Source organism: Pseudopodoces humilis, chromosome 3 (assembly GCF_049639895.1).
Source record: "Pseudopodoces humilis isolate 2021_Gansu_Grassland_sample_001 chromosome 3, ASM4963989v1, whole genome shotgun sequence".
NCBI classification, from domain to species: Eukaryota; Metazoa; Chordata; class Aves; order Passeriformes; family Paridae; genus Pseudopodoces; species Pseudopodoces humilis.
Window position 1 is genome coordinate 20915356 of NC_142202.1, and position 15470 is coordinate 20930825.

General features: G+C 38.6%; 1 protein-coding gene across 1 annotated transcript in view; it reads right to left on the reverse strand.

The window, feature by feature from the left end:
- Window positions 1–1200: 1200 nt before the first annotated feature.
- The window catches only part of PROX1 (prospero homeobox 1), a 49907-nt gene continuing 35637 nt past the window's right edge, over window positions 1201–15470 (reverse strand). Inside the window, exon 6 of the mRNA XM_088053086.1 lies at window positions 1201–7065. Coding sequence (XP_087909212.1) covers window positions 6877–7065 — 189 coding nt within the window. The 3' untranslated portion in view covers window positions 1201–6876. The remainder of the gene's footprint in view (window positions 7066–15470) is intronic.

Here is a 15470-nt window from a genome sequence, read left to right on the forward strand (position 1 = left end):
ACAAAACTTATTTTAGTATGTTGGTTTGGTAATGTGGATAGATATAACTAGGAGAGGCAATTTGTTTGCAGTAAAACCAGAGAAGATCTCACATTTATATGACTATTAGTTATGTAGATGTAACTTCATGACCTTCCACAGACCTTTACACCTCATGTTGAGGTGGCCCAACAAATGCAACTCCAGTTGTATAAAAATATATGGAGTTTTAACTGCTGATGCAGATAGGAAGTATTTATTTGGTTGTTAGAATGAAGCTAAAACTAGATTCAGGCTCCAGCTCAATTCTGGTGTCCTGAGCCTGAATCAGGGAAGATACTGAAAATAAATTACCTCAGATCAAAATATATTTTTAACATGCTTCTCCTTCAAAATCAGAAGAGTCTTGCAGGATTTAATGATCTAAATAGGCTACAGTCTTACTGCCATCTGCACCAATTCTAAGCCAAAAAGAGAACTTTCATATCTGAAACACAGACAATCATGTAAATCAAAGGTCCACTCAAGCTCAAAATTTTAAGATAACATATGAAACAGCAGACACAGAAAAGAGCAAAAGAAAAAGGATGAACAAATACATTTCGAGGAATTGTGTAGGAACAGAATAGTTATATATAATGCTGATGGAGACAAAGCTTGAAACAGAAGAGATCCACGAGTGTAACAAAAAGAGAGGATGGTCACTACCAGTAAAAAGGCCAAACTGCTAGGAGTACCAAATGTGAACCAAATGTGAACCACTACAGCTCAACAAGCACTACCCCTGCTTTCACCCAGCTTGAGGAACTCCCTGTTGCAGGACACCAGCATGGCATGTATACCCAGGAAATGATTAAACAGTATAAACAAAAGTACCTTCTAGCTCACATTGGCTACATTTAATTTAAAGGGTTGTCGATGCCTCAGACATAACAGGTCTCTTCCAGGGAGTTATTCCTTGGCAGATAGACTATTGCAAAATAACATTCATTATCTTAACCGGCGCTGTGCTGGAGGTAGGGCACCGAGGCCATAAATCATTATATCCATTTTGCAAGAGGGCTGGTAGTTTCATTAATAAATAATTTGAACTAAGGGGAAAAGAAAACCTTCAGAGGACGACAGTGTTAGGCACAGCCTGGCCACAGCCAAGCAGTTCAGGAGTTCGCCTCTTGACATGGGGCAACATAAACTTTTGGAAATAAATGTAAACAATGGCAATGAGCTTGTAATTTATATTTTATTTTGCACAAGCTTGCATATATACTGCACATACATTCAGTTTAGAGAAGATGGAAGGCACACAAGGCAATTGAACTACTGTATCCTTTAAGTGGTACAAAGCAAAAAGGTAAAAGTCTGGAGAGTATACAAAAGCTTTAAACACACAAAATAAAATCCACCCCCCCCCAAACATTTTTCCTGTGTTTATCTTAAATTTAGTAGCTGCCAAGCTAGAATTGTAACTTTTTTTCAATCAATTGTCTACTGCACCTTTTTTTTCCAAACGGACAGGGGAGTCTTATTGTTTTATCTTGTCATCAATTAATATTACAGTACATCCTTGGTAATACAAAATTGTACACCTTCATCAAATAAATTAGGATAAATTAAACCAATAAATTATGCAAAGTCTTCAGAACAATAGACGACAACAAAAAAATCCACAGTTGAAATTGCCTCTAGCTAAAAAATAAAATAAAAAAAAAAATCAAAAATTGACTTTATCAGTTCAGTTATTGTACTATCTTCAAATTAAAGGGTCTTTATTACAAAAAAAAGAGCTTAATAATGCTATTTACAACATATTGCTAAATAATATAAAGGCAGTGTTTTGTCACTTTTGTAACTATATACATATGAGTAATGGCTGGGACAATATCAGTTTAAACCTTAACCTTTGACTCTTCTGGGCAGCATTAAAACCAACCTAAAGAGGTGCTTTTTTTCCTCCTGTTTTAGTTTCTGACTCTTACATGTAATATGGTAATGAGATGGTTATTGTGTTTGTCTACTATCTCACTCAAGTGGTACAATTAATGCAGAAGGTATGGATTTTAGAGAAAAATGTAAGCTCATTGTTTCTTCTAGATTTGTTTCTACATATCCCAGTATTTGTGCATTTGTAAGGTGGCTGCTTTGGGAGAGAGGTGACTGTGGCTCAGATGAAAAGACTGAATAAAGTCGTAGTGCCACCACCTTTCATACACTAAAAAGGATATTCCTAAGAAGATACAAAGGTTAAATACCAGTTTTCATCCCAGCTCTAAATATGAGCATTTTTAGCTTCAGTTTATAGATGGTTTACAACCAACAGTTCTACAGAAAACAAAATTGCATTTCCTTCAACAGAACATTTAAGTGCAATACAGTAACTGCTTACTCATATAAACCAGTTACATTCCTTAAGGGGAGCTTTTTGAAAACAATGCGTATTGGAATTTTCAAACACAGAGTTGGTACCAGAAGGAAACATTTGCACTATTAACACCAATGATTGCTATATAATACACATGGCAAATATAGTTTTTGCTTTCACTTCTCATGTACAGTGCTCATTTTGGGGGTTTTGTAAACCACTTTCCATTTTTAATATATATATATATATATATCTTTCTGTATATATATATATGTATAATCTTTCAATGCTGCTGGTGAAAATCCTATCTTTAAAGCCACAAAATCTTCACCTTTATTTCTTAATTAATATTAACCTGTGGAAAAAAAACATTTTTCTATTAACTGACTTCATATACATAGAAAAAAATTCTGCAATTTTACAGAAACTGTATTACCCATTCCCTTGACATCTGATGAAAGAGACTTAACTTTTAAAAGTAGAGCTGGATTTTCAAGAATGCTTTCAACTATCTACACAGTTACTGTAGTGTTTCTTATAAATTCAACAGATGTTTTCAGAATGTAGTTATTAAAATCTTATGCCTTTATGCAAGAACAGCCGTAAGGTTGAATATTTACATTGCTTTATAAAAGTTCCCCTCTATTTTCAATGTTCACCCACATACCTGGTACAGTAACAAAGATTCTGCAAACTTAAAACACTTTGATTAAATAATACTCAGAGGCACAAAGCAAACCTCAGGAATACATGGGTGAACACTTCCTTAAATAATTACTACATTCTAACATCTTCCACGTGTTTACCATTAAATGTGAAACGTTCCCATTAAACAACCAGAGATACAGTAAGAATTAAATGTTTTGTAGTTTCAAATAGAACATTCTTTTCACAAAACATAACAAATGTCTAAAATAGGTTCTTAATCTAGATAGGAAAAAGGTAAGCTTTTCACTTCATACGCATCTTTTGTGTGTGTGTGTGTGTATGTTTTTGTGTAAATATACATACATATGCCCACACATGTTGTCCTGTGTGTGTGACCACATACGTATCTGTATATGCACATATGTCACGTATGAAATATTGCTTCTATACTACTTTTCATCAGGCTAAGAAAACACAAGATTTGCACCACAGTTACAAAAAATTGGCTTCTACAAGAATTTTCAAAACTCGAATGCTGCTCAAACAATTGAGAAAAAATAATTTGCATTATCAAACTGTTCTAAAAATTCTCTTCTTCAAAAACGTATTCTCCTGCTTTGTTTTTTTTATTTTTTTAATTTTTAAAAAGACACAAAATATGCATAGCTATCAACATTATGTCAAACAGCCGGGAAAAAAAAAAAAAAAAAAGGTCAGTGTTTATTGCAGCTGTAGTAATTGAAAAATAAAGTTTAAAAGATGAAAATTGTAAGCCACAGAAGGCACAAGAACAATTGTACTTGTGGGGGAAAAACTGGTATTTTGAAGGATTTTTTGTCTCCTTCCGCTGGTGTATTTAAGGTCTAGGCACAGACTATAACCTCAAGTTTATATGCAGAAATAAATCTGAATTAGCAGTAAATGAATGGCAAGATGGGGTTTCTACATGGATTTTGAAATTCTTTTCCTATGTAAACCTTTTGTTGCAATAAAAGTAGCCTCTTGCCTTTTAGCCATTTTTAGTGAAATAATATTGAGATAATTTAAAAGAAATTGGATTGGATTATTCTACTTAGAATTTAGTACAAGCTATGCCATGTATTTGTAATTTTAGGTGAATTGGGAGGCACAAAGGCAATATGGCTATAAAATGCAGAAAAATCACATAACTGAAATGATAATTTTATCATTTATTCCTTTTTCAGACCAAGGAGGTTTTTATTTTGCTTTTAAGATGAAATTTCTAATTTCTAATTAAGATGAAATTTCCTAATTCCTATGCCTCATTTACTATTGAGATTATACTACCCATAAATAAATAAATAAATGCAACAACATCAAGTGTTGAGTACACAATTTCACTTATTTAGATTATGTGAATCCCATTGCAGCCAAATAATATTAATAATAATAATAATATAATATAATAATAATAATAATAATAATAATAATATAAAGCCACGGTAAAATCACAGGTTGAGATGGTAGCTAGTAGTATGTCCACATAATATGATAAAAGTATGGCTTTGCTTTCTTATGTCCAAGGTGACAATGCAAAGTAATATTTTGCATCTGATGGTATGCCAATGATGAACTTATTGTATTAAAACTTGAGCATTTTATGCCACTTCTTCCCATAAATCAAAAAAAGTGCATGAACACAATTTTCATCCTTTCTTACTCAGAATTCATTGGAGTTACATCTTTATGAAGTGTAATGTTTACCAAATCATGCACACACACAGAAAAATAAAAAAAAAAAGAAGGAAAAATGAAAGAAAGAAAACAAAATAAAATGAAATAAAATGTAAGAAAATAAAAGAAAGAAAAAAAAATAAATCCTGTCTACTGTAAGGATACGTACAGTATTAGGTACTCTCAGGGAGTCTAAGATCAAGATTTGTTTTGCTTTTAATGCATAGTGAAAATGTTGGCACTTCATCCCATGCTATTGTCTGCATTGCCTATACTCCACAGATACTGCCAGTGCTTGAAAAGAATGACAGGGAATCGGAGGATTGTGCTGTTTAATTTGAAGTCAGCAGGTTTTTAAGGCTTTCTGCTAACAATAATTGCTTTCATACATTTCTGTCTATCAGCAGTATTTGTAAATGAAGTGAAATTGCAATGATCAGGTCAGCTCTTTAGTCACATGGGTAAACTTTCACTCTCCAAAGTCAAAATGCAATTTCAAAATAAAGAAGATACCAATATCCTCAATGGTCTAAATATAATTCACGGCTAATTAGGAACTTCCTCTAGATTTAGATTGAATTATGTAGGGGAAAATACTATTGATGATAACAATAAATTCTTACTGCATCCGTACAAAAGACGACAGAGAAAATGACAAATACAGTGTGCCATAGCATATTCAACCTTCCCCCAAACTTCTGGAGACAATTTCTTTCTGAAAACATGAGAAAAGGAGACCCACTAAAGAAAGCATGAGAACTAGCAGCTAGCTTTCTTTCTTTTCTTCAGTCGTATCATGATGTAGCATTCAGGCAAACCCAGGTCCATCAGGGACTTTACACTGTAGCTCAGGTTTTGGTCACCATTTGCTCCAGCTTCAGAAGACAAGTGCAGCCACATTGCCCAAACAGATTTTTTTCTTTCCTTTTTTTGTTGTTTTTTTTGTTGTTTTTTTGTTTTTTTTTTTTTTTTTTAAGCTGCACTTACTGTAATTTTAAAAATCCAATTTGGGTATCTGAACCCTGCATAACCAGGAGGACACTGTGATTTCTGTACAATGCTTGATTAGATTTTTATGAAAATGTAATTTTTATTCTTCTGATTAGGAAAAGACTAATTATACTTTATAGCTACAAACAAGCCTTTTTTTTCTTTTTTATTTTTTTCCTTTCCTTTGCCTCAGCACTGTGAGATGAAGGTTCTTCTACTTTATCTAAGATCATTCAAAAAGTGCTTTTTAGGACAGATGTCAAATATGGACAGGAAACTTTGTATGTTGGAAAGGGGATCTTGGGAGGCAGAATGGACTAAGAAAAGAATAAACTTAGGGACTTACGCCACTTAAAGTAAGACTGAGACATGGTGTTCATTATACAATGCTGAAGGTTTCATTTTTACTCTATGGAGAGTGAAATGCTTCCACTTTAGTAAGCTGACCATGTTCCAAAATTACTGTGGTTGATACAATATTGTGCATGAAATTACTGGCCTAACCCCGCAAGAACAGTATTTGATTTGTGCAAACATCCCTTGCTGCAATTTAGAGAAACAAGAACCTGGCATGTTGGTTACTGGTGCAGGGTATCTGTCATTTCTGTAAGGAAAACATGAAGCATAGGGTTTGCTTTTTTGGGGTGTCACTTCTTGGAGTGAGTACCTAAAACAGATGTATTTTTTTGAAGTATGAAACAAAATCTAGTTATTGATTAAAAAGTATATAAATACAAATAAAAAAGCTCGAAGCTTATGAAGTGACTCCACAGAGTTCAGACCTTTAGCAGTATAAACATAATATAAACTTCATTGTCTGTAGTATTGTGCCATGACATTAGTCTCACCAAGACAAAATGCCACTTTGCAGCAAGCAATAAATCTGACAAAGCATTTTTAAACATAATGCCCTAACTTGCTAAGACAGGCTTTTACACGCTTCCAAACTCTTCTCCCTGAAAATTAACCCCGTTGTTTCTTCAAATGTTAAGGGTCTCGGGCAAAAGTAAACCAAAGGCTGAAGTAAAATAACCATCCCCTTGGAACTGAATGAAAACTTATCCAGGAGGGATCAGTCAAATTTCATATACATATATATATGTATGCGATACACATATATATGAAATTAAAATAGAGACACACATGACTTGGGCATCAGAAGGGGACTGCTACTTTCATACATTCATAAATAGCTGCTGAACTCTCTACTCATGAAGAAGCTCTTGTAGGCAGTTTGGGGATTTGAAAATCTCAGGGACCTCACTGTCCAGCTTACAGATGACCTTGTATATGGCCTTCTTCCAGGAAGGATCAACATCTTTGCCTGCGATAATGGCATTGAAAAACTCCCGTAACGTGATCTGAGCCACTTCCAGGAATCTCTCTGGAACCTGCTGATACAAGGAGACAATGGCATTAATACAGTTTTCAATTTCAAGTCTCTGGTTCTTCAAAGGAAACTGAGCTAAGTTCTTTCTTTCAGAAAGGGGCTTACATAGCACCTGCATTTTCTAAATGTGGCAGCCTTCTATTCTCTTATGCAAAGCTGTTATATATAGTACTATAGCAATAACTTCTATAACATGTGTTGGAGATCTTTGTAAAGTCTACTGACAGAATGTAGGTAACAAAATGTTACTGTCTGAGTAGGGAGAGTAGAGGATTTATAGGATATAATTAGCAGGAGGGGAAACAAGCACAATTGTCTTTAAGGAAAGAAATCTCTGCTTGATATTTTACCTGTGCATTTATGTCCACATTCCCCTCTCCATGTGAGAACTAATATGAAAGTTGTGCATGCACAGAAAGCCCTTTGTACGTTTGTGCTTGACTTTGGTCACAACCAGTGCTGAAAGCAGTTAAAGAAATTGGGTATCTCTGAATGTTGTTTGTAGTTTAAAACCACACAGGAAAGCCTTCAGCTAGTGGCGTGCTTCTGTGGCTGCCATGCACAAGAACCCCATAAAACGGCTTTCTCAGGAGACACTATGGTCTTTCCTTCTTTTTCAGGAGCACACAAATACCACCCTAACCTCTTTAACGGGTGCATTGTGCTCCAAGTGGTTTCTGAGTTGTGATGCTTTAAACTCATTTGTGGTTTCCAAATGTCACTGTGAGTCAAACACCCAGCTGGAAAGAACATGCCACTCTCAGAAGCTCCTGAACAATGGGTGAATGTTAAAAACCACAGTTACCTCCAAACTTTAGTAATTCATTCTAAGTAGTTGTCTCAGGAACCAGCACCACCTTCTCACCCTATGCCTTAAATGATTCAAAAGCAATCACTCTAATGAACTGCAGGGCAGTTGCAAGGTTGAGGTAATCTCCATAAAGGTATTATTTTCCACTTTTATCACGGAAATATGGCTTCACAGCTCTAGAACTGCTAATACACGGCCGGCCAGTAGCCAGCGTGCTTATAATAGCAAGTATTCCCTCACTGCTATTCTTTGTCCCCTCCGGCAAGAGGAGATCTCCGACCTGCACTAGGAGCCACTTGAACCGTTCCCGAGGCGAACAGACACTTGGGCAGCTCTCACTGATTTACTGAATTCATGTCACACTGCCAGATCAAGGCCAGCCCCTGATTCTCTACTTCAGGCTTTTCTCCTTGTCCCTTTAGAAGCCACTTTCAAAAAACTTGTCTGGAAATGTGTGTGATCAATCTGATACAACAGAGCTCTGGAGCCTCGCTCACCTGTCATTGTTAGGGAAACACCAGCAGTTTGATAGCCACGTTCTGCCATCAGATAAGCATGAGACCAGCTCCCCCTGACACCAGCTGACCAACTCTGCTTCCAGAAGCCCCAGAGAAGTCCTCTGTCTACCTCTGAGAGTGAAATCCAGCCCCCACATTTTTTTGGGGTTTTTTTCCTCTCAAAAGCATCTGTGGAAATTTTTCATTCAACAGGGTGCACAGAAAGACGCAGCTTTAGAGATGGTCTATTCTAGCAATAATTAAGAGAAATTAACTGTAATGTTTCACTTACTCCAGCTCAAAGAAATTACTTAAAAACTCCCCATAACCACTCAGCTGTTCAGGCATTTGGTAACATGTCTATAGAAAATACCATACCGCTTGCATTGCTATAAAAAATTGACATGCTTTTCTGTTCATGCAGTTCAATGCTCACATACTGTTCAGCACCCTTGGTATTGCTGGGCACTAACCAAGGGGAAGAAGTTTCTGACTACATGATATCGGAAATGTAGTAGACAGTGATGTTAGTTCATGGGACCAAAACCTTTTGATTTTGGTATCCACTCCAGAGGACCAACACTAGTTGTCTTTCTTCCCTCCCAAGCTGCTGGAGAGGAGAAAGAGGCAATTACACAAGAAGCATGAAGTGGAAATACACAAAGTTCTATCTCTCCTTCCTACCTCATGGTTACACCCATGACAGCTTTAAGCCTGGAAGTGACAACCTGGTTTTAAGTTGGGCCTTTGCCATTCAATTTCTACCTGTGCATTTGAAAGTTTTCCAGGTAGAGGATGCTTTCCATGGAGTAGGCAGTGTGAAACCCCTGAACCCATAGCCTCCAGGCCTTCCACCACTGTAGCGACACACAGGCTTTTTTTTTAGACTGAGAATTATATTTTAAGGTCCAACTTTATTATACCTGAGTCACATCTGCAGGGTCAGGCCTCTTTGAATCTGGTCCAACAGGCTGCCGAGAGCAGCCCACAAACATAACAGTGAACAAACCCAATAATGAACAAAGCCCTGTGGGGGCTTTGAAGAGACACAACTTTTCAGCTTTTTCTTCCTCTGGAGGCTTCACCTTGTAATGCTGAGTTCCTAAAGATCACCCCTACTCTTAAGGCATTAGAACCATTCATAGCTCTTTCCTTTTGGGATGTTATTAGCAATTTTTCATGTCAGACTGGATTACACACTTTGCATGTAGTAATGTGAATTCCATTGTGATTAATCCCACAGGATGGTAATTCAGCCAACACTTTTCCTTTCTAGAAAGAGTATCTGCAGTTTTTTTCTATTGTTTGGGGTTTTTTTTTCTTTAGAAAAGAGAACACGAGTGAAGTCCGGAGCCTGAAAATAAATATTTAAATGCATGGGTAGTTATATTTTTCAGTGGGCAATTAATCAGTCAGCCATGCTAATTTTGTGTCTGGGGGTGGCATTTCCCTGACCCTAAGTGATGGCGACCTATTCAGCGCATCTTTACACCTAACTGACTGAACATCTCTGAAGTAGGAACATCTGCATAAAATGCTTCAGTGACAAATAAACTCTATCTACATTGCTTTTAATAGAACCAACAATCCCTAGTATGAACTCAGGGCATTTTCTTAGCATCAGGTGGCAGCAGTCAATCAAAGAATCACACTGTGCATTCACCAGGACGAAAGACAATGAGGTCTGGTTGGGGGAGTCTAGGTGGGTCTCAGGCTGAGGCCTCCACATCAGCCCAATTTAGAAAGAAATCACACTTTGCAGCATGCTTTGTCAATGTAACTTCACTGCCAAGGGAAAAAGTCACAGGCCAGACTTGGGGCCAGTGTAAATCAGCAGGGCTCTGCCAGCCTCAGTGCAGTTACACTAATTTACACCTGGTACACATCAGTCCTGTACTTTCTAATGCAGTCCAACAACCTCCATGGTGCCCCTTTCTTAAGCCTTAGCCATGTTAGCATGTCCCTTTTGTCTATGAAAACTGGGAGGGAATTAAAGCTCTCATCTGCTCTTGTCCATTTGTGCTGTTTTAACTACTGGCATTTTCCTTGGCTTGAACAACAAACCTGAACTATTCACTCTTGGGTTTGCATGTGCAACTATCATGCCGAAGCATTTGGCTTCGCACTGTGGGGGAGTGCTTTGTTAAAAATACTCAGCACACACTACTTCTATGGGAGCAAAAGTATAGTGCCAATGGCTCAAAAGTTGCAGTCAGTTCAGACCTAACTAACTCTTCTCTCACACAGAAGCACACACAGTTGAAGAAAGCTTTATAAATACTTGTTGAACTTTTTTCAAGGAAAGTGTTACCCAAAAGGAACTGGGGATTGAGAAGGTGAGGGCAGTTCCTCAGCAGGACTAAGTCAGCATTGCCTGAGGAAAATCAGTGAAGCAACTCTGATTTTAAGCCAATAGAGAATTAAGCTTCTCTTTCTGATGAATCTTAAAAATCATTGTCGTGAAGGAGGACACACTAAAAGTAGCTGTGTGTCTTAAATTGGTGGTCAATCAGTGACCCTGCACTGTTTTTCTTATTATTAGGTTGTCTTGTATCTTCTATTTTTATTAGTTAATTTATTTTTTTTTTGAGTTGTGCAGCAAAGACTTTTTCTCCCTTTCCTCCTGTTCCTCTCATCTCCCCTTCCCGAGCCCTCCTCCTCTTCCCAGTTGCTTTACCTTCAAGGATGATTTGTTTTATTAAACTGACTGTCCCCAGCCTCTGCAGTACATAATAAAAGCCTGACATAGCAGCCTGCCTGCCTTCTGTGTCCTGCAGATACTCATCATAAGTGTCAGGACATACCAAGGTTAGCGGTCACTGGAAGTGCGCTCGCTGGCTCAAGCCTTGCCAAACATGCTTGGCAGCTGAATGAATGTCACAGAGAATAGAAGGGGAATTACAAAGGTTAGAAAGAAGACAGTCTCTCCCTCTCTCTCTCTCTTTTTCTTTTCCTGAAGATATATAAGCTGATTTTTCACACTTCTGAAATAAACATCAGCTCATTCACAGTTCTTTTCCAGCTCTTAAATCTCTCCCATTGTTGAGCAAACCTTTAATTTCTACACAAGCATTATTTCTTCATTAGCAAAATAAGATGCTTAAATTCTCTCTTAATAGAAAAGGGGAAAACAACCAAAACCAAATGACAGAACAAATCACCAATCTGCTCCAAGATTTATATGTGTATTTCATGTTGTTAATCCTATTAAGGGTGGGCTTCTCCACAGTTAATCTTTTAAACTTTCAAAAATTCTTGCTCAAGTGGTAAATCTAGATGATAGGAAAAGCAATACAGATGTAAAGATCACGGAATTGTGAAAGTCAAGTTAAAACCGATATTCCAGAGAATTGTGTTTTGTTTTTTTACTATAAAAGGGCAATAAAATGCTGACTGTAAGAAGACAATGTCAAGGAGAAAAGGGTATTGGTATTTTGGATACTCTTGACTGCTCGCCTTGGAGAGAGAGTTATTCTTGTCACAAACCCTTTTGTCTGCATCTGCTGACTGCTTGCCTGTAGCCAGCAGCATACTTTAACTGTTTTGTCACCTCCTAACATCACATGCATCAGCTGTTGTGCTTTTGTTACGGGTATTGTAGAGCTAATCCACTGTGGCTGTTCTACTGTGCAGTAAATAAAACAGAAACTGCTTCTCAGACAATTCTGCATGAATATTTCAGATGGCTTTTACAACTCTGATTCACAAAATAAAATACACCCCCCCTCAAACTAGACTCAGATGCCTCAAAGCTAATTGCATGCAATGACCTCAGGCATCAGAAACAACTGTTTCAGTTGGATAAATGAATAACAGCCATTTCTAAAGTTATTCTTTAAAAATAATAAACGTACTTCTTTCCTTGCAATTTTACCTGCACATATTTTTTTTTTCTTTACAAGATTTCAGATTTTTGTCAGCAGCAATTTTGAAATATTTTGTCCCAACAAAATGCTTAAAACATCTTTGAAATATTTTCTTGAATAAGCGCAAGTCTGATAAACTAGTTTGTTTTTACTTGAGTATCAGGTATTTTTTTAACCATAGAAATAATTTTACAAAGTTCCCAAACTTCTCCCTCCAACTTTCCCAGAACAGGGAATAAAATATTTACTCAGAAGTTCATTTTCTGCTGCTGATTGCTAAACTGTCCTAAGGCAGGATGGCTTTGAGCATGTTCACAGGGGCAATGGTAGCAAGCCCCAGCATGAGGTCTGGAGCAGAAAAGATACCCTAGGAAAGGAGACAAACAGGTGAAGTACTTTACCGAGCATTCATTCACCCTTGTGCACACATGATTCCTCTAAACAAACTCTCCTATCCCTGCTGTTTGTTAAGTAAATATTGATCAAGGAGAGACATATCTCCTGACAGCAGTAGCACAAGCTGGGGGCTTGTACTGCAGACAGAGTGGACTTAAATGGATAAACTCACATGCTTTAGGAAGGCCACACAGAGATTACTAGATAAAGAGGCAAGAAGTCAGAGCTGGCTTTCCTTTCCCCTCTGCAGAGAGTTGGGACTTGGTTACACAGAACTTCCATGATAGAAAGAGAAGTCATCTGCTCCCAAACAGTCTTACAAAGCAAGATGCCCACATCTTAGGTGCTCAAATGACTTATATTTGTCTCTCTTGCCAGCTGGCACATTAATATTGCATGCAATAACTGGGGAGTTTAAGGCCCTCTCCTTAAGCACATGTGGGAGGCTACCAAGGGTCAGCTTCTCAGCAGCGTAAATTTTCACCACCCCACTGGTTTCAACAGAGAGTTTACGTTGCCTATGGATGGTCCACCTCTGGTTGTGCTGGGCTGGGGGACACATTATCCTCAGGAGCACATTTTTCCTACTCATATTCCAAGTGAGCAGTTCCCTCTAATGCCTGTGGGATAAAATACATACCCTTACAGTGCCCAGTTTAGGCCCATACGTGAGCAGTGAAGATTTATTGGAACGACGTGTGCAGAAAGAAGTAGCAAAATTGCCAAGCCATTGGTGGCTGTGATTTCTTGTAAAATTTCTGCAGTAAGCAACTGCAACCTCATCTTAGAAAACCACTAGGTTTGGGTGGACATGAGTAACGCAAATGCTTCTTGAAGGAGATTTGAAAGCAGTCCTCAGAGACTGGATCAGAAGCCTCTAAGCCAGGAGCAAGGTGACCATAAAGCCATTCACCTTGTCTGGGGGGACAAAGGGAAAGGATCACACAGTAATTTTCAGTCCGGGGTCCCATGTTTAGAAGTACCAAGACCAACGCAATCGTTCTAATATTGTAACAGCGTCAGACAACTGCTTGGCTGTAGCACACACATCTGAAGATCCTTCAGACAGGGACAGCTGGGCTAAGCTTGAAACCTTTTCTCATATGATGTCTAATCTGTGTTAAAACTTCAGCTCCATTTCTACGATTAGGCTGGCCAGAGCGTACCTACAGACTTTGCCTGTGGTATTGTGCTGGAGTCTGATAGTGTGTTGTATTACTAATGTTCCAAGAGTAAACACACTTGTAGGAAACAGCTATAGTTCAAGGCTGCGCTTTAAAAAAATAAATGTTTCATCAGTCTTAGCAAAGGAACAAATGGCAGTAACACTCTGTATCATATTTTACAAAGCTTCAAAAGAACAATGTCCCGTTGAGTGAAATTCAGTAGCATTCTGTAAACATTAATTTAAGGAAATCAATAGGCTCTGTGAGCTAAAGCCATATTGCAAGATAAACTGGCTGGAGTGCTACTTTGTCAAACAGATTTTAGTTTTCTCGGCTAGATAAAGACGGTTTCAAAATGGGGTAACGTGTTGCAACCAAGGTTTGAAAACTATGTGGCCTTCAAATGGTCTGCTTGTTCCTACTACAAAGCTGGATAAACATACTTTAAAAATGATAAGATTGGACCAGGATTGATTTTACTTTCAAATTTTATATAAAGTAGAATTCTTGGTGCATATGAGTTTGGATTTTTCTGATCCTAACTATGAGCAAAAATAAAGGAATGCAGCATAGCTCAAGATGTTTTTTTCAATTTTTCCAATTGCAGGACATTAAGGATTTTAGAAGTCTTTATTCATGTTGACCTGGTGGGCAACAAGTCACCTTGCCAAACAGGAAAGCCAAAATCTCTCATGGACTTAGGATCAGAGGTCTTCAGCTGGTGAAAGCTGCTCACATTGCAGAGCACAAGGTCGTGGTGATCGGAGTAAACAGGTTGGAGGGGATGAGAGGGGCAAGGCCAGATCACTCTTCTTGCTGGATGATCCGGACAGTAGCTATACAGAAGAGCTCTGTAGGGAGCCCAAGGCTAAGGCATAAACAGCACCTATTGGACAGCTGCTGGAGAACCTCTCCAGGATGATGAGTCCACTACTGGGAAGCAGTCTCACCATGGGTAGCTCCAGATCAGACAGCTTTAGTGTGTGTGCACAGCGATCCACACCAACAGGCGACGGCAGAAGATATTTGGGAGAAATACTTCTGCCAAGAAAACCTCATACAAAGCACAAACTAGATTGGCACAGGCACCCCTCACTCCCAAAGTCAGGGTAAGGTGAGCTTTGGGGGCAGAAAGAAACCTTCTTAAAGGAGATGATTGAGAAACTCTACTTGTGGCACAAACACATAGCCCTAAGCCTCTTCTCACAGGAGAAAGATTTAAGCCTGCAGGCTTTGGAGGAAAGTTGGCACCTAAATGCACATTCTCGCACCCACAGTCTGTGTCCTGTAGGAAACATATCAAGGACAAACCCTTTTGCATCCCTCCCTAGCAGTAAGACATCTCACTGTCTCTGAGGGCTCAGAGGGACTGGTGATGCTCAGACCAGCCCCTCCCTGGCGTGCACTCCACTAATCCAGAGTCCCTGCTGCTTTAAGAAGGAGCTTCCAGGCAGCTCACCGATCCACCTGGTCCCCTGCAGAGCAGGGACTTGTGCAATCGGGAGCTGCAGACACACATCTGGTGCCTTGTCCAGGCTAACGCTGCCCTGAGCAGCATTTCCCCACCGTCGGCTTTCCCCGACTTGCAAGGGCAGCGTCTGCAACACCTCACCGGTGTCCTGGCTCCTGCCACATTCATCCAGACTGTTCCCTCCCCTCACACACATTTCCTG